Source organism: Podarcis raffonei, chromosome 8, assembly GCF_027172205.1.
Source record: "Podarcis raffonei isolate rPodRaf1 chromosome 8, rPodRaf1.pri, whole genome shotgun sequence".
NCBI classification, from domain to species: Eukaryota; Metazoa; Chordata; class Lepidosauria; order Squamata; family Lacertidae; genus Podarcis; species Podarcis raffonei.
The window spans coordinates 54,571,588-54,591,576 of NC_070609.1; the positions used below are offsets into that span (position 1 = coordinate 54,571,588).

At 43.1% G+C, this 19,989-nt stretch overlaps 1 protein-coding gene across 2 annotated transcripts; it reads right to left on the bottom strand.

Annotated features, from left to right (window-relative positions):
• Window positions 1-4,413: 4,413 nt before the first annotated feature.
• On the bottom strand, window positions 4,414-16,196 carry MPHOSPH6 (M-phase phosphoprotein 6). Of its 2 annotated transcripts, none has more exons than XM_053400132.1 (5): window positions 16,012-16,196; window positions 8,910-9,022; window positions 8,011-8,161; window positions 6,477-6,577; window positions 4,414-5,164 (listed from the first exon to the last, which is right to left on the bottom strand). In XM_053400132.1, the coding sequence occupies exons 1-5, from the start codon at window positions 16,060-16,062 to the stop codon at window positions 5,023-5,025; spliced, it is 558 nt and encodes a 185-aa protein (XP_053256107.1). In that variant the 5' UTR covers window positions 16,063-16,196; the 3' UTR covers window positions 4,414-5,022. The 2 variants fall into 2 exon arrangements, with proteins under 2 accessions (XP_053256107.1, XP_053256109.1); XM_053400134.1 differs by having other exon boundaries at window positions 8,071-8,161; window positions 16,012-16,191.
• Between the last annotated feature and the right edge of the window lie 3,793 nt (window positions 16,197-19,989).

The following is a 19,989-nucleotide window of genomic DNA, read 5'->3' on the forward strand; positions in this document are numbered from 1 at the left end:
TGTAGAAAACAAAACACGGCACAATGCTATGCAATTGCAACAAGCTTTACCATCTTCTTAAATCCATCATTCTGTAAACTGCAGTTATGATTAAAACCTGTCCATAAGCTGTAAGCACCCCATGTTAGGCAGAAGAGGATAATTGTATATTGTGGGGTTTTTTTCACCAGCACTGACAACCCTGTAGATGCAAACCAGTGACTGCAAAGTACTTAACATGTCTTGGATAATGAATTTTGAAATGATTTAAGCACTTCAAAATGAAGGAATCTGCATTTCACGTTTTATTAAGTTACATGGATCTGAATTCAAAGCAGGACTTGCTCCGATATGTACCCAGAACTAATGTGTGAACGAGGGATACTCCAGTCATTTCAATACAGGAAGCTTGTCTAAAGGAATTTTTTAAGCAAACTGCCATCCTTTATTAACATAAAATGGGGCAGCCCTACAAAGGATACACTGCATCCATGAAAAAATGGCTCATTTGGGCTTATTAACTCTAAGGAAATGGGAATTTTAGAATTCAAATATCTTAGCTGCCAACAAGCTAGTTCACATTAAAAGCTACATGACCTAAAATGTTAGCAACAGACTGAACTCACCCTCTCTTCTTACCCCCAGAGTCTAATGCTGATCATCTTTTACGGAGCTCTGCACAGGTATTGTGAAAGGGAAGCTTTAATTAAAATACTTCATATACTCATCTCGGATTTGTGAGGGCACATACTTTTGACGAACACAATGTTTAATATAGTGAGCAGGCAGTGAAAATCCTATGTGAAGCCTTAATCTGAAAAATATGGATATTGATATAATTTTAATTACACGAACTAATATTGACAGAGGCTTTTGCTCCAGTCTCCATTTATTTCTGTTCATATATACACTGGTAACACTTGTGAGAGTTATACTTAAGTCACCAGCGCTAATGAAGTCTTGGTCTGTGTAGTTCCCCCACCCGCTTTACGGATCTGCTATTAGAAGAGTTTGGATTTGATATCCCGCCTTTCACTCCCTTTAAGGAGTCTCAAAGCGGCTAACAATCTCCTTTCCCTTCCTCCCCCACAACAAACACTCTGTGAGGTGAGTGGGGCTGAGAGTATTACGTATTACGGTACATTGCTTAAAATCCCTCCAAGCCAATCAAAAAATCCTTCAGCTTCATATCTCTATAGACTATTTTGTATGTGGCTTACTGCACAGCAAGTTCTTATTGGAGAAATGGCTTTCTGGTCCTTATGAAGCTGTCCATGTTTTGGGGGAATCCACCCACCCATTTGGAATGTTGGACTTAAAAAAAAAAACAGCTTCTGCAACAAAAATTAAGACAAAGAGAGAAATGTGCTTCAAATGTTTAATTCTCATTTTACAACTCCACGGGGTTGAGGAGAACTGCGAAATGCCTGGAGGATCAGGCCTGCTCCCACTGTTTATTCATTTCCACTATTTAAGTGAATACAAGTGGGTGAAAGTCCCAGTAAAATTTTACTTAGCAAGACGGGGGTATATACCACCTTAGCAAGACGGGGATATATACCACCTTTATCTTCAAAGGAGTTCAAGGTGGCACACAAGGTTTTCCTCCTCCCCATTTTATAATTACAACAACCCTGTGAGGTTGGTTAGGCTGAGACATGGTGACTGGTCCAAGGTCACCCAGTGAGCTTCATGGCTGAGCGGGGATTCAAACCCTGCTCTCTAGTTCAACACACTAACCATTGCACCATACTGGATCGCAGTTTTAGATACTTTGGGCCTATTTTAGGAGATGGGATGTGTTAGACTGCCCTTTTAAGCATATCAATATTTTCAGCTTTTGTTTTGGCTTTATACTGGCTTTAATTCTTGCATTAAAATTTTGGCATTAAAAGTCGTCCTGAGTTTAAATTTCATTTTCAAAAAGTGATGAATAAGTCCTAATACCATAGCTAATAATAAAAAAAGAACAAGGACAACAACTTTCCCTCCGCCTAACTAGGCTGCTGAAAGCTTGCAGGTGGAGGAGAGCTGGAAAGGTTTTTACGAGAAAGGACTTTGAGCTCAGTTCCAGTAGAGAAAACAAATTTCTGGGTTGAAATACACTCAGATGTATCCTCTCCCTCAATTCTGTGTTCACCCCTCACTTGACCTGAGCTAGTAGACCTCTGAGTTCTGGCAGGGGAAAGGGAGGGAGGGTGGAGAACACAAACTAGATATTGCAAGCTTGAAGTCCACCAGCACCTGCTGTAAACTACAGCAACAGGGACCAAAGTCTAATTGCATTTATGGATCAGTGAAGTCAAAGAGACAGGATTCTGCCAGGATCAGCAGAATCGGACATTTCTACGATTTGAAAAGCTTCAGTACAAAATGGGGGGGTGGGGGTGGCAGGGAAGCTCTGTAGAAGAAGGGCTCTGGAAACATCAGCCAAAGGAATGGTGAAAGGTTCGACTGAATGGGTACAAAACCGTGATGAACTTTATCGCCAAATTCAGACCATAACACATAACAAAGTCCTTCAAAAACACATCTCTCTGAGATACTGCATTATGCCTCCTGGGCTGCATTCACGCAGCAGTTTCTTCCATTTCCCCATTTTCGCATTATATTTGAGCTTGCAGAAATGATTCCTTACATTTCCAGAAAACTAATGGAATACGGTCAGTGCTTTCCCCCCCCTAGGGGACCATAGGAGTACGCATACCCCTAAACATTTTGTGAATCTAAGTTTGGCCTCATTGAGGGGCATTATTTCAGTATGAGTAGGAAAACGAGTTCCCTTAAACATTTTTTTAAGGAAAAAAGCACTGAATGTTGTGCAAGTTTAGGTCTCATTTCCCTGTGATTCGATTCCAGAAAAACATCTGTCTGCAGCCCCCTTAACCCAGAATATCACAGGAGTAAAGTGACACAATTTGGGGGTGGTATTCCAGAATGTGGCACTTTCCTATTTTATTTTTTTTTATGGGTAGGGGGCAGGATCATGGGGAACAGAAGCATGTGCGGAAAGTGTGGGGGAGTAGGGATGTCGTCCCATGATGCTCATTGTTGTGTCACACCATACAGACTGATGTGAATGAAATTTAGGGCAACATGCTGGTATATCTGTCAAAAAGCCACAGTTTCATAGCACAACAACACTAGCATTATAACCAGGAAAATTAATGAATTTCAGAAGGCACCCTATGGGTTTCACTTAGTTAGTTTTGGCAGCCAGGATGTCAACGCAATTGCTGCTGCTGTCCTTTGAAGTGTCAGCAAAAATAAAAACGCAAGAAAAAGAAGAAGTTGTGACTCCACCACTGCTAAGCATGATACACACACACACACACACACACACACACACAATTTTATCATCCCCCTGGAAAAAAATCAGTGAAATGGTCCCCTCAGTTTATGCTCACAAAGAGGGTGGAGGATTTTAAGAGGCTACTTGGACACAGTTGTAGCTTGGATTGCTGGTGACTAACAGGGAAACAAAAACCCTCTCTACTTTCCCCCCTAAACAGGACTTGAATCATAAGGGAAATACCGTATTTTTTTGCTCTATAAGACTCACTTTTTCCCTCCTAAAAAGTAAGGGGAAATGTGTGTGCGTCTTATGGAGCGAATGCAGGCTGCGCAGCTATCCCAGAAGCCAGAACAGCAAGAGGGATTGCTGCTTTCACTGCACAGCGATCCCTCTTGCTGTTCTGGCTTCTGAGATTGAGAATTTTTTTTTCTTGTTTTCCTCCTCCAAAAACTAGGTGCGTCTTGTGGTCTGGTGCATTTTACAGAGCAAATTTATTCATTAATGAGTAAGAATGGCAAAGTGGGGCATGTTCAGAGTTGTTCTCCTCAAATGATAGTCAATAAATCATTTCCTAGCTGAAAACGCATTTTTTTCAAAAATTGGGAAAGGGAAGGGAGACGCTGTACAATCATTAACTTTTACTCCTGATCGGTGATGCTTTGTGGCCAGATTTTGAGTAATTGACCCAGCAGCATTTAATTAGCTCTGGAAAGTTAAAGAAGCTAACACATCAGATTTTTCTGACAGTAATAAGACCCCCTTCTCAAGTTAGAAAAAAGCCTTTATCTTTACACATGTGATCCGCCTTGAATAGCTAATAAGGTATTTTTGAGACCAAGGTTTTCATCTGTGTATCATAAGCGCAAAATACTCCAGGCATTGAGCTACTTACTTTTTGTATAATTGAGCCTGGGGCCTTGTTTCGATTAACTGTCCAATTCCATCCTGCACTGGATCCAACCCTTTTCCATGAGCACAAGGCCACTGGAAGGAATTCAGTCCATAGTCTTCATGTACAAATAAATTTAATAATTGCCCAAAACTCCTTAACAGTCAATAGAAGATGTACTTCTATTTGTTTTTTGCTATTATTTTTCCTGGTGAAAATGTTGATAAAGGTAATTAAACAAAATCAAACATTAGCCCAAATAAATTTATTGAGATGTGAAGCTACAAGAACAGGTGACTCTGCATTCCCTCCCTTCTCTCTTTTACGGGTCACAGTTTTAAAAAGGCAAAACTATTGGGGCGAGGACCTTAAAACTGCCCTAGAAAATAAAAAATACACCAATAAAAATATTTTTCAAGGACATAAATCAATTACGTAAATTAACTTTTTTAAAAAAGAAATATACTTTCTCAGCAACTCCCTGTTACCCTAGCAATACGTATAAAGAATATATATATATATTCACTATCTTATAACAGGGTTGCAACTCACCTGGCTGTGACACACTCTGCATGCAGTTAAGATTCATAATCTAAAGCTGTCCTCAGCCACGTGTGACAACCTGTCTGCTTCATGCAGTGCTCAGTCAGTGCTTGTGCTCTTAAATGCCTATGCTAAAAACTGTACAGAGATCAAGAGTATGTAAAATGTTCATTTATGTAGCTGCCAACTCCAAAAAATAAAAATAAAAAATGCATCAGTCCCAGAAACACAAAGAGATCCAGGGATTTATAAAAATAACTCATATTACCATGGTCCAAAATAAGTTTTTAAAGGGCACAGAAAGCATCCAAGTGATTTAATCTTGAGGTTTCAAAAACATTTTCTTTGCTTTGGTAGGCCTCGTGTTGCTGTTTTCATCCTCTTCTATGTCTTCCACCATGTGCCGGTTCCTCTTCTTTAAGAATTTCTTCCCAATAGTTCCCACTAAAGTTTCGTACCTAGAAAAAAAAACGCAATAAGTTAAGGAAAATACTTTACCATTTGAGAACAAGACCGTGGCTCTTCCATCTCCTCTCATCCCTCCTCATTGTCCATGCTTCGCTGAGGGGCTGATGGGAGCTGGAGTTCAACAACACCTGCAGGGCCATCAGTTCCCTCTCCTTGCCTTAAGGTCTTTGAAAGCAGTAGCAGCAAAAGTGGCACCTTGCAGATGTTGTTAAGCTCCAACTCCCAGCAGCCAGTACAGCCAATGGTCAAGGGTGACGAAAGCTGGAGTCCAAAGTACCCAGTTGGGAGAGGATATTGTAGATGACGATCGCCATCTGAGGTCCCCCACAGGAGGTCTGGAGGGTGGCAACATGAGAACAGGCCATATCAGTGGTGGCTCCCCACTTATGAAATGCTCTCCATGAAAAGGCTTGCCTGGCACCATCATTATATATCTGTAGGCTCCAGGCAAAAAACATTCATTTATATAGCCTTTGACTTTTAACTATCAACTATTGATGGCCCAATTATTGCATGGGCGGGCTATTTTAATGTAGGCTTTGGGGTGTGTGTTTTTTCTCGGTGGTTTTAATGTATGCATTCCTTTTTCTTTTTCTTTTCTTTTTTTTGCATAAACTATTGTAAGTCACTTTGATCTGCCAAAGAAAAAGAGTGACTAATAAATTGAATAAATAATAATAATAATAAAAGGCAGCAGTGAGTCAGATGGCCCAGTAGTTTGATTTGGGTGCAACAAAGCCTTCAATCAGCTATTATCAATGTTAGCCAACTCCCTGCACAGCCAGAATGGAATGAGCTTCCAACCAACCCTCACCTGAAGCATCTTCTCCTGCAGGTGCACCACTTTAAAAAATAAATAAATTGGTGTTTACTATAGAAGCTGGGGTGTTGATTTATTGGTATTCCTCTGCAAGTTTTAAAAGCGAACATACAAATGGATTTCAACAAACATTTTTCTATAAATGGTTATATATTATTCCCTTGGAGCCAACCCCCCACCTCCCAAAACGGATGGCTATAACTTGCAATAAGTTACTATTGATGTAGCTGACTTCCACCTAGAGTGCCTGGAGAAAGCAGGTTATTTTTAAAACAAATAAGCAAACCAAAACCAACAATTCATCAGATCATCTCACTTCCACTATAAAATACTCTGTTTAAGAAACAACAGCTCCACAAACAAGAAGAAGTGCTTTGTATGTCAAGCATGTGGTTGTTTGGGAGATTTCCACTTTGTAAGGAGAAAAGGCAGCAACACATCTTCTGGGTAATGTCATCTGTGTCATAAATGGTAATGGTTACCTTCTGGCCATTTCTTCATCCGATACATCAGCCTCCATTGCATTATCTTCCTCTTCGATTTCTTCTGTCTTGTACTTTGAGTTCATCTGGATCATTAACTTCTGAAAACGAAAAACTGGGTTATCAGTTTCAAGCATTGCACTCCTTGAAGAATGTCAAGGGGACAGATTTGGCAATAAGAGCAACGACCGTTCCCCCTCCTTTTTCTTTTTTAAAAAAGATGGGCACAGGCAGAATGTAGATTTGTGCATATAAGATTGTAACCCTTCCTTTGCCTTTATTTTATTACAACTATAGCCCACCTTCCTTCCATCACAGAGCCCATGGTGGGCGGTCTCCAATGAAGTAGTTCTGCTAGGGCAAGGATCTCTGCTTCAGCAACAGAACTTGCCCTTGCTCTCATCTCCCTATACGCCTCCTCTCACTGAAATGCTCTGGAGCTTGAAAAGAACCCCCAGAACAGATTTAGGGGGCACTTGGTGGGTGGAGAGGGAGAACTGCTTCTTTGGATAATTCCCAGGGTATTCTAGGAAGTCTTCCAACCAGATGACACTGAGCACACTCAGCCCGGCTTAGATCCAGCAAAGTGGTCGGCCTTCTATCCAGCTGTATAATGCAGACCTGAGTTAATACAATGTCAATTTCATGGACTAGAACCAACTAGTAGCCTTCAGTCCATGAAAGTCTATGCCACAATAGATCTGCTAGATCCTTCTAGGTACCACAGAACTATTTCTCGTGTGTGTTTGACGAAGCAGACTAAAATGGCTATCTCTTTGGAATGCAGCAGAGAAACTGCCTGAGCAGTAGTGTCCTCTGATCAGAAGTCTTTCTCCAGGTAATCCCACCTTCAGAGATGAGAGGCAGCTGGGGAGAGAGGGCTGTAGTGGTGGTCTCTTCTACTACAATTTGTTAGCATATCTGACCCAGAGTAACAGGCACTTTTGCAGTGCTTCAGAGTATACAAAGCGTTATATATATATTTGTATTGATGAACGGTATGGACCAGTTGCCTTTGGCTCATCCTCAGTTACCACTTAGCAGCAGCCAATCCATCAGGCTGCTGCCAAGGGAGAGATAGGAAGAACAATCCACTTTATTGACTCTACCAAGAGATCTGCTTCCTTTGGCCCCACCTCACTTTAAGCAGTTTCATCCCATTATGTTGATGAGAGAATTCAGCAACTTTAAGAAATGTGCCTGAGCTTCCTTGCTTTCTTTTCCTCTTCCCGCCCCATGCCTTTTTCCTTTTGTGTCTTTGTAAGCCTGGGGACAGTTTTCTTCTCCTTCTTTCCTTTCTATCTATTTAACTGTAAACCACTCTAACAGCCACTCGAAGAGCAAAACAAAAATCCCAGTCCTTTAAATAACTAAATAAACAAGCCCTGTAGGTATAATCACCCCCTGTATTTATGGCAGGGGATGGGGTTACGGATGAGAGGACCTGTAGCTAATCATGGCAGAGGTGGAATCTGCAAGTTAAGCTTTCTGTGCTTTGAAAAAAACAAAGAAACATTAATGCTTCTTTGCTCACTCTTTCAACCATGATGCTACAGCAGAAGCAGAAAGGATAAAGGAGTGCCCTTGACAATACCTCCACTTCAGGGTTGAAACCTTTAAATGACATTCTGCCATACAGGAGGTCTTCACATGGCACAAAGCTTCTTTCTTCTATAATAAAGCTCCTGTAAATAAATAATAATAAAGTAGAAGTCTTAGAGAGAGTCAAACAAGCAAGGTTACCTTAGCATTGTCGTAGGAGGACTGCCAGGAGATAAAGACTGACAAAGGAAAAGCCATAGCTCAGTGGCAGAGCCTTTGCTTTGCATCCAGAAGGTCTTGAGTTCATCCTCTGGAATTTCCAGGCACTCACTCATTTGGTTTATACACTGCCTTATCAACATAAGGACCCCTGGGTGGCAAACACATAAATAATGGTATGTTTTTAAGGCATTCTAAAAACAGCTACAAAACATTCTAAAAGCAATTAAAAACATTCTCTCAGCCAGTTTCCAGATTCCAGGGTTTCAAGGAACTGTGTCTTTCAGCCATCAAATGCCTGGGTAAACAGGAATGTTTTTAAATGCCTCTCGAACATGAATAATGACCGAGGGAGACACAAATGGGGCACTACTACTGAAAAGGAAGGTCATGGGTTAATGCCAGCTTGGCACCCTCCAGCAGTGGCACCACCAAGGCCTCACCTGCCGATGTTAGGATTTGAGATGGGGAAGACTCGCATCTAAAACCCTGGGCAGCAGCTGACAGTCTGTGTAGATAATACTGAGCTAGATGGACCAACAGTCTGACTCGATATACTGCAGCTTCCTATGTCCCAAGATGCTATAGTGTTTTAGAAGGCATTTCTGGTTTTGCTCCTCATTCATGGAAGGTGTGGGGGCAGGGGGGGGGCACACAATACAACAAACTTACTCCTTTTCCTTTAGCTCCGGCAGATCCAGGAACCAATGTTCCTTGCTGATTATTTTCTTTTCCTCCTCTTCAAGCTGCTTTTTGGTTTCTGAATCCAAGCCCCTTTGCATGAACTGAAAGACAAGATGCATTAAAAAAAAGTCTCCTCCGTGGGCAGAGAGTGCCGATGGTTTTATACATGAAATATCTCCAAAATGCAATTTCTAGAGAGATGGCTAGTAGCAAATGAAGAATTTACTGTGGCATAAGCATTTATGGAAACCCCTGTGTGGGTTTTGCATATATAATCCAGGTGCAGAGAGAAAAGTAATGCTTTCTGACAAAGTGAGGTTGAAGGATCAAGGAATTTATTATCTTTCTGAAATATACCAATATTTGAACTCAGGTGCTAAGCTGTGATGGCTAAAGGGGCCACAGCTCAGAAACAGAGCATATCCTTTGTATGCAGAAGGTCCCAGAATCAATCTCCAGCATTTCCAGGTATAGCAAGGAAAGTCCTCTGTCTAAAAACCTGGAGAGAGACAGTCAGTCGGTGCACACAATATTGAGCCAGACTGTCTGACTCGTATAACGCAGCTTCCTATGTAAAATGGTTATTTAGAAAGCAGGAAGTATCAGCCTATCTGGGGAAGCTGTGAGTTTTACAGATGGAGAAAAAATATTCTGGAAAAGTAACTTAAGAGGGCAATCTGCCCCTCTCTTTCCCCAGAGAAGCCAATGAGAACTAAATATTCTGAATGCACATATACTGCTGAACACTGGAAAGTATTTTAGCATTTCGAAAGAGCAGGGTCAGAAATCGTGGGTTTTTCTTAGCTGGTACCATCTCTTGCACCATGCTGTGTTTTCATATATATTTTTGTTTAAAAAATTGTTGGCAGCTTTTCTCAGCGGTGCAAAAATTCATTTCAGAAATGCAGGGAAAGCATTATTGATGCACTGAGGTTCAGAAAGACTTCCAAACGCCCCAAGCAACTGATTTTAAGTATGCATGAACAGCTTTCATCTTTGGGAAGTATTGCTAAGATACTGAATGAGGGCAATTGAAGTCTCTGTTAACTATTTTAATAGACCAAGCATGGAAACGGAGGAGGAGGAAAACACTTGTACTTCAAGAGGACTAGAAAGGTCCTAACAGCACTGTGCAAAAGCTAAATTCTGCAGTCAATGTGGCATACTGTGGTGCTTGTTCTGCAGACTTTATGTATAACTTTATATATACAGTGGTACCTCAGGTTAAGTACTTAATTCGTTCTGGAGGTCCGTTCTTACCTGAAACTGTTCTTAACCTGAAGCACCACTTTAGCTAATGGGGCCTCCTGCTGCTGCCGCCCCACCGGAGCACAATTTCTGCTCTCATCCTGAAGCAAAGTTCTTAACCTGAAGCACTATTTCTGGGTTAGCAGCGTCTGTAACCTGAAGCGTATGTAACCTGAAGTGTATGTAACCCGAGGTACCACTGTAACTCCTTGCTGAGTTGTACAAGGCCAGCACTGAGACTAAGGAGAAGGTGGCTGTAGGCAGATAGGTGAGGCCTGGTGAGGCCAGTGAGGTTGGTGGGACAGCGCCTTGTTCACCCCAATGGACCACCCTCCACCACTTCTCAGAACTGGTGAAAAAGAGGGGAAGAGGAAAAGAGAATCACAAGTAAATGAAGGGAACTGGTTACTCATTCAATCGTAAATCTCAATGGGCAAATTTCCCCTATAAGTACCCAGTTAACTATCATTATATTTATGTATAAAACAAGAGATTAGATACCAAAGAGCTACAGATAAAAATACCTAACCAGTTTCAGCAGCTGCAAGGCAATTAAAACTCTGTAAATGAGCATTTGTTTGGGCTTCCAGGGCCGAAGCACCGTGTCCTGGGGGAAAATATATCAAGCTGTGAAGAAAGAACTAAGGGTGAGAGAGACACTTAAATCCCCTGCTGATATATGATGTAGCTCCATAGCCAGCAGGATGTGTGGGAAAGGAAGAGCGGGAGAGGAATCCGTGCTGAGGGATATGCCAGAAACAAGCCAAAGGCCACTGCTAATTTGCATTTCATTTGCATACCAGTTGGGGTAAAACAACACACTGTTATGCTGAAACCAGTACAAAAACATATTGGGCTATATCCAACTAAGTTTTACTCAGGGCAGGCCCACTGAAATTATGGCCCTAACCCAATCACGCCTCTTGATTTCTATGGGTCTACTTTGAGTTGGACTAGCCCTGGATGCAACTCATTGAACTGGAACTTGAAAATTCTTGATACTCAGACTTCGGAACACCGGAAGCTGTGTTTTGCCAAGTCAGATCATTGGCCATTTAGCTGAGTAATGTTTATAACCAGTTGTGGGCAGACTTCAGGCTTGGAGGATCTAGTTTGCCTTGTCGTGTTTTGTTTATGTTCCTGGAACATAACCCAATATCTTCTACAATAAGGGTAGGCAAACCAGTGGCCCCAGATAACACAGCCCATTGTCAAGGATGATGGGACCTGAAGTCCATCAACATCACGAGGACCTCAGGATTCCTCACCCATCCCAGAGCAGATAGGTGGCCCTCAGTAGAAAAGTCAATGTGGACAGAGTTCCTGGAGAGTAAATTTTTTTTTTTGAAAACCACCTACTTAGGCAGTGAAAGACTTGCGATTTTTCTATGTCCCAATTAAACCAATAAAAATATCTAACCCCCGTCCTGTTAGCCAATGGTGTGACTGGTATCAGGAATCATTTCTTGAGTCAGAGAGGCTACGCTGGATCTAAAGAGGGGAGATGGAAAGGGCTGGTGTGTGGCAAGGGAATTCATGAAAGTTATGAACTTTACACATCTCTGGTCCTGAAAGGTCTGCAACCAAGATTCAGCTGTGCTTGCAGAAGTTGTGTGCAGTTCTATTCGCCTGTTTAGAGTCTCTCTTTGTTTCTTCAAAGCTTGAGAGTTTGTGTGCATTGGGGACCTAAAGGCTCACTTGACTCTCAGCAAGCTTTGCAGTGAGGGATTTGGGAAGACAACAGGATAGAGCCTCCAGCAGAAGTCGACTTGCTGATGTTATTTAAAATGGTTTCCTGGGGAGCACTGGCAGGGGAAAAGGCCACTTTCCACTTTGATGTGGCTGCAGAAAAGCAGAGACCTTCCAGCTAGCAAACAGGGCAGACTTCTTGCTCATAGCGAAGTCCCAGATAAGAAACCGCTGTGCTATGTTAATAATTATGGCCCAGCACTAGCAGTTAAAATAAAGAAATAAATACATGCATTCACAGCAAGTTGTTTTCAGACAACATGGGGTTGAATCCAATGAACCATGTAACTAGTTCATCGTCTCTAATATTTTACAGTTGAATCAGGGTACCTCAGTTTAAAAACAGTCCTGTTTACGAAAGATTTGGTTTACAAACTCCGCAAAACCGGAAGTAGTGTCCCGGTTTGTGAACTTTACCTCGGTCTAAGAACGGAATCGAACGGTGGAAGGGCACTGGCGGCAGGAGGCCTCATTAGGGAAAGCGCGCCTCTGTTTAAGAACGGTTTCAGTTAAAGAACGGACTTCCGGAACAAATTAAGTTCGTAAACCGAGGTACCACTGTACTTGGGTACTTCTCATTCCCTAAGAAGAACAGTTTCGCAGTTCCCGCATCCCTGCCTAAGAGCACAGCCCTCCACCATGTACAGACTGCAAATGGATCATTTGGCACCTTCCACATGCTACATTTGCTAATGGCCCTGCAACAGAGTGCCCTGTAGTTTCTGAAGCAGGATGCGGCAGCTAAATGACTGTAACAGGCAGTAAACTATACTAGTAAACAGAAAACGAACCACCTGAAGATAGGCTTTGCATTTTGAGAGCTGCAGATGAAAAAAGGAAGCTGTTTTATAGAAGGTCGGACCATTGGTCCTTCCAGCGCTGACTGGCAGCAGATCTCCCGGGGTTTCAGAGAGGGTTCTTTCCCAGGCATAACTGGATCCCAGTTCCTGGAAGCCACGGAGGGGGTGCTCTTGTGCTCAGGTCCTGCTTTCTGTTTTTTTGCTCTACCTAACCAAGTACATGTAAGTCATGAGAAAGATCTGTGTTACAGTCAGCCTTTGTGTTGGAGCACATGGCCTGTCGAAGTGTTCCTGACTGATCTTAGCCATGGTTGGTCAGAAGCCCCAATGATCTGACACAATAAAATTCACTTCCAAGTAAACAGGATTAGAGATTAGGGCTCTGTCCTGAGCATGCACCACCAAAAGCAAAGCTTAATTCTGAATAAACAGGACGATCATCGAACTGCCCCACAGTCATTTCCAGATAACCTTTTTTTAATTGCCTTCTGATGTAGGGCTACCCCTGGTACAATGTAAACTGTGGCAGACTAAAAATATTTTCTTTTCCCCCCTTTCTTGTTTAAAAATAACAATAAAAAATATCGCCCTGCTTGTTACATGAGTTGAAGGTAATTTTAATCTCAAAGATGAAGATAAAACAGGAACGGCGCAACCACAAAACTGAAGCAAACAAACCATGAAGGCCTGGCGATATTGAGTTATAAATACTTAATGAATATTTATATTTTTAAAAATTAATGGCAATTAAACTCAAGATGTTGTTCCCTGGAAGCGGAGCGAACATCAATCACACTGCCGTGTTCTTCTTCCACTGAGTTGCGTGCTACATTATCGAACAGCGACGGAGCCCATTAGCCACTGAGCCGAGACTAATTCCACTAAGGGCTTGACACTGGATCCGCAAATCCAAGGGCGATCGCTAGGTCAGGGCTTTATTCATCTCTCTCCCCCCCCCCCCAACCTGCTGCACAATTACACTGAGGAGTTGTGGGAGGGAATTATGAGTAATATTAACACAGTTACAGCATTACCAGTCAATGCAAACCTCTAGCCAGCAAAAGAACAACATTTAGGTTGGACAAAATCCAATAAAACTGAGGGCAGATCCACACCATACATTTAAAGCTCACGACTTCTCCTACATCCCACATGGAATTCTGGGAACTGCAGTTTGTTCAGAATGCTGGGAATTGTAGCTCTGTGAGGGGGAAACAACAATCCGCAGGATTCTTTGGGAGAAGCCATCTGCTTTAAATCTGCATTGAATGTGCTTTTGGGGGCCATGCAAAAGCTCCCCCCCATTCTGTGGTGATTATGCCATGAGAGGATATATTTTGTAGATTTGGGTATATTTCTTGATCTGTTTCCCAGATTGGATTATTTTACTGTGTTTTAACTTTGGATTTTTTTATTTTTCTTTCTTTCTGTCTGTTATGTGTTGTTTTATATTGCACATCACTTTCCAACACATTGAACAAGGCAATTCATAAATCTAATAAATAGATTTGTTAGTGTGCATACAGCCCTATGCTGCATACAGCCTTATGCATGCAAACATGTTTGACCCCTGACATCTCCACTTTATAAAGTATTAAGACCAGGGGTTGGAAACCTGCGGCCCATGGGGGTCATCTAAATGGCCCCCGAGCCGCCCCCGAACCAAGCCACTCGGCGACTCCCGGTACGCTGCACTAAAGTGGCACAGCACAGAGCGAGGACTTGCTTCCGTAGCGCTGGAAATCATGTCTGCACAGATGCCAGAAATTGCATCTGCGCATGCACATCCGACCCATGGAGCGATCTCCATGGGAGTGAACTGGCCCAGGCGAGGTAAACCTTGCCAACCCCTGATTAAGACCAAAAGCTGTTCCCTAGTCAATAGAATAGACAGATGGGCAGATATTTTGATGTAGCATGTGCAGTTTCCTATGTCCCTAAGTTCTGATGCTTTCCCCTAGAATCCTATATACTTCAGCTTAGCTTAAAAGCTCTGGTGGCCTTCGTTCTTACTCTCAGTGAGCACAAGCACAGTCCAAAATCTGTGACATTACATTTACACCCTACGTTTCCTCCAAGGATTTCAATGTGACACATTGCCCTCCTCCTCCCCATTCTATCCTCACAAGGGAGAGAGGTTAGGCTGAGACTGGCCCAAGGTCACCTAGTAAGCACAATGGCGAAGCTTGGATTTGAACCCTGGTCTTAGGATAAAGTTCACCAATATATTCCAAGCTGTGGTGTAACTAGTAGGAGGCAGGGGATAAGGCCACTGTGTATGTGAAGTTACTGCTGATTGGAAAAAATCAAGCAAAAGTCACAGAACTGGAACCACCATGGATTCTGATATTATCAGTTTGGTTCTGATAAAACATTTATACTGAAATGGAGCTTGCATTGGTAACATCAAGGATAAATGTTGCACTTTCACTTTAATTTTGAGCCACTGCATTTCAGACTTTCTGAACTCCACACCTAGTCCCTAAAACTTTTACCAGCCACTCCATACCAACCATCTGTTCTGTGGGTGTACAGAAATCTTCATGCATACTTAATATTGTGTTGTAACCTAACACCTTGGGGTGAAGGGTGGGTAATAAACCGTAATTGAAACAACAACAATGTAATTGTGTGCATTCTGCCACTTGAGAAGGAAGACGTTCTAAGAATACAGTATATACTTTCCTTGGAGCACTGAAAAAAACTTGACCTAATTTGTGTTCCAATTTATTTCAGTCCCTGGAGGCTAAAAAACATTGGGGGGGGGGTTATCTCTGCCTCTGAGCATGGAAAGAGAGCATTTCCAAATGCTTGCCCTACCAGAAGGAACCTGAGGTGTCCGAGGATAATTATACTGAGGCAGGTATTGGTGATCATGCTTGACCCCCGGCACCTCTCTTTTCCAAGCTACAGCTCGCGGATGGGGTGGGAGGGGGGTCTCCTTCTCCGGCTCCACCCGAAGCCCCTCGACTCCTCTCGTGTTGCCTAAGAAGCCATTCGGCTGCACTCGGCTTTCCTTTCCCCGCCCCGTTCCAAACACGAAGCCATTCGGCTAACCTTTCCCCCAGAGATTCGATCCGACCTGTCTCGCCCTCGCCTATTCCCGAAGCCGCTCGGCTTCCTGTCGTCCGAAAAGGAGGCGCTCGGCTGCAACACCCGAAGCCACTCGACTCTCTTCGGCTTCTCACCCGAAGCTTTTCGGAAAGCAACGAATTGGCCCCGCCCCTTCCCGAAGCCATTCGGCTGGGTTTCCTTCGGCGCCCGTTCATATAATCTCCACAGCGCGCTCTTACCTTCATGCGCAGCAGATTCTTGGACAGCTTACTCTTCACGTCCCGAGCCATGACGGCGACAGGCTTCCGCTGAGGGGCACTTTGGCTCGCTGCTGACCTTCTTAGTCTTCCCTTGCACCCACCGGGCCGCGGCCTCGCCCTCCACACGCTTCAATCTACGGAGTGTTACTGAACGTGCGCTTGCCTTTGCACGCATGCCTGGTAGAGCTGTCTGACGCCTTCCTGCCAGCTTCATGCCCTCACTTTAAGCCAGCCCCCACCCCTTCCACTGACAGCGTGGAGGCTTCAAACGTGGAATCATGTCTAAGCAACGTGGATTGTACAAAATATTTCAAAAAGTTAAATATAAAAAAACAGGATATTTTTCAGGGAAGAGAGGAAGGGCTGGCAAGGATGGATCGTGCTTAATATCTCTCTCTGTAGCCAGATGTGCCCTTTGCTCTTACAGTAAGAATCTTAATAGCTGGCAAAAGAGCGATCACTGGGGCAGCATCTAGCTTCCCACACGCAGTGCACAACCAGATTCCCCTGAGAAACCTGAAAGCAGGAGCTGAGTACAACTGTTCTCTCCCCCGCCCTTCTCAGCGACGTATTCAGAGGTTTACAGCTGTTGTGGCTAGTAGCCATTGACAGACTTCTTCATAAATTTGTACAATCCTCTTTTAAAGCCATGTAAGGGTCCAGGTCAAAGGGACGCAGGTGGCGCTGTGGGTTAAACCACAGAGCCTAGGACTTGCCGATCAGAAGGTCAGCGGTTCGAATCCCCGCGACGGGGTGAGCTCCCGTTGCTCGGTCCCTGCTCCTGCCAACTTAGCAGTTCAAAGGCATGTCAAAGTGCAAGTAGAGAAATGGGTACTGCTCCGGTGGGAAGGTAAACGGCATTTCCGTGCGCTGCTCTGGTTCTCCAGAAGCGGCTTAGTCATGCTGGCCACATGACCCGGAAGCTGTACACCGGCTCCCTCAGCCAATAAATTGAGATGAGCGCCGCAACCCCAGAGTCGGCCACGACTGGACCTAATGGTCAGGGGTCCCTTTACCTTTTAAGGGTCCAGGTCAAAATGTAGAAGGGGGGCTAAGTAGGAAATTCTGACCAGCGGTTAATTCTGACCAGTCTCAATATTGCTACCTGCCTGTTCATGCTACCAAAGAGCACATGTTGATATAAAAAAGGGAGATTGTTGCAAGCAGGAGTTGAGTTTGCCCAATTCATTTCATCAGAAGTAGTCATATTAGGACACAATAAGTGAATTCTGCCTTGTCCTCTTAAGTGCAACCCACCCAATAGCATTCCCCACCCTCCCTATCTTCGCTTGACTTGGGGAAAACACTATTCTTAGGGCCAGATCAGGAACTGTAAAAACCAGTTAATAAACCATCAAGCTTTAATTGCCATAGCAAATAACATTCAGCAGATAGCAACACTATCGTTATAGTAAAAGATTCTGGAAGATTGTGATTTCAGACAGCTGAAATCTGTTCAGTAAGGCTCTCCATCTGGTTATCTTTGGGTGAAGGAAGGACACAATTGGATATTTGTACACTTTTTCTTTCTAAATGCTTTATCAAGATTTCCACTTTGTAATCACATGGAAAGATTGTGACTGGGTGGAATGAGGAAGTCTAGTGGGTCAGATGTAGCTAAGTTCTTCTTAGGGTAAACCCACCAGAATTAATAGATTTATGTTAGTTGGACCCCATTCATTTCAGTGGTCCTACTCTGAGTATTACTAACACTGAATGCAACCCCAGCTTAGACCACCATTGTCATATTTTGGCCAGTTCACTATATAGATAAGCCACTATCAAGTACGATTTTGCTTTGTTCTATTGCTTTGATAGTATTTTAGTGTGCTTTTATTATACCTATTGTTGGATTAATAATTTGGTTTTAGTTTCCAGTTTGACAGCCTTTGGGCCCAAAAAGCTGTATATAAATAAACCGTAACATATTGTTAGGCATAATGCTTAAAAAATTGTAGCAGAAATGCATTGACTCCTAGCAAATCTGAAAACAGGACAGTTATATATTTCTCTTTCTAACGTGTGTGTGTGTGTGTGTGTGTGTGCGCGCACATGCCTTGCAAAATAACTGATGTTCATGCCAGCATCTCTTACCAGGATATTTTATGTTCTATTCTGTACCAAGAATGAGAATATAAATGGACTATGAACCTGCACCAGTCATAGGTAGATAGAAATTGTTGTAAGCCCAGATTACGCACCTGGGTACTATCTGCCTTTTGCTACGCCAAGCCAGACATATGGAAAATATAACAGCTTGTGAAATATACTCGGAGTCGAGAGTGGATTTCATGCTCTTTATTCAGCTCATAGTGGTGAGGAGGAATGGAAGTTCCCCCAGAATGTCTGCTTTATATACATTATTTACACAATTGGCCCCACGTGATTGGCTAATTCCGGGATTCTCCCATAGACCAATCAGGTTGCGGATTCACTGCCACCTGGAGCTGGATTGGGTGGCTCCTGTGGACCAATCAGACTGCTGCATTCTGGGTCCTATTGTTCTAGGGCCAATCAGACTGCTACATTCTGGATCCTATTGTTCTAGGACCAATCAGACTGCTACATTTTGGATCCTATTCAACTCAGTACATAACACCTTGGTTTCTCAAAACTATACAAGTCAGCAGCCGTTACCTGCATATAAGTTTGTTCTCTGCACTGTTTATGTCGTGCTCACATATCATATTCCCTACCTGACTGGTAGGAAAGTTCATTGCAGGTGTACGATATAGCCATCTATTCCTTGTTATCCATGAGAGAATGACAATTGCACTCCGTATGGTTTTGATCCTTCTGGATTGATTGATTGATTGATTGATCGATTGATCAGTAGATTTGGGGTAATGTATGTCTTGCACCTAATAGAGTTACATGGGGGGGGGTAGTTTCTGTCACCAAGGAGTTTATAATCTAAGGCTGCATACTTACCACTGGCCACAGCAGAAAAAGAAAACATTAAGATCAGCAGTGACTGGTGTCCATTGGGATTGTTTGGGGTGGAGGCCCAAAATGGCTTGAGCTAGAGCCAGTGACAGACAGAGCCAACTAATTATAGTTCAGTCCTCATCATTTTCCTTCAGACTTCTACACTGAGACTAAGAAGGAGGAAGCAGATAGGCAGTGTTGCTCTCTGAACTGGATATGAGTAAGAAGGCAGGCAGGTGGGATTTGGTGAGGTTGGTAGGGCAGCGCCCCATTCACCTTGTCAGCATATAACACCTTTGCTCTGAGACCTGCACTAGTTGCCAATTTGCTGCTGGGCCAACTTAAAGGTGTTACTATTAGTTTATAAAGTCTTTAAGAACTTAGGACCAGTTTACCTGTGAGAGCGCCTTACCCTATATGTGTTTTATCTTTTTTGTAAACAGCTTTGAATGTTTGCTTGTTTGTTCTTTTTACTATAAATTTTATGAAATACGTAAATAAAAGTAAGGCACCAACCCCCACTGTTGTCTACAATGCATGGCAGTAGCTTCTCAGAGTTTCTTTCCCAACCCAACTCTACCTAAAGACCTGGGACCTTCTGCATGCCAAGCATGTGCTCTGCCACTGAGCTGCAGCCCCTCTTTCTATCTGTGGCGCCTCCTCTTAGTCCTCACAAGAGCTTGTTATTATCTTCAGCACATGCATGCACTCCCTGTTTCCTTTCCTTCTCCTGTCCCCCTTCTCTGTCCTCTTGTCACCCTCACGTTCTAAATTTAATCTGCAAACTCCCTGGGGAGCAGGGACCTTTCTGTTTTGCTTAAGCCATCTTGCAAAGTGCCACATGGATTGATTGGCGCTGTATATAAATAAGATTAGTTGTCGCCACAAAAGACAAAAAGGGAAAACATCACAGTCTATTTGTTAACTATAAAACTGAGCCTGCGCCAGCTGCACAGGTGCCGGCTTTGCAATTTCTGAGGTCAATACACCTGCTCCCATGACTTTAATAAACATTGATGCTGCGGGCTT

Bases quoted from the DNA above. Each gene is read 5' to 3' on its own strand.
- MPHOSPH6 (XM_053400132.1), bottom strand. From the start codon at position 16,062: ATGGCTCGGGACGTGAAGAGTAAGCTGTCCAAGAATCTGCTGCGCATG. The intron at 6,578-8,010 runs GTGAGCAAAGAA...TTTCGTTTTCAG, and splicing joins GTAGCATCATGGTTGAAAGA to AAGTTAATGATCCAGATGAA. The intron at 5,165-6,476 runs GTAACCATTACC...TTTTTTTTCTAG, and splicing joins GATGAAGAAATGGCCAGAAG to GTACGAAACTTTAGTGGGAA.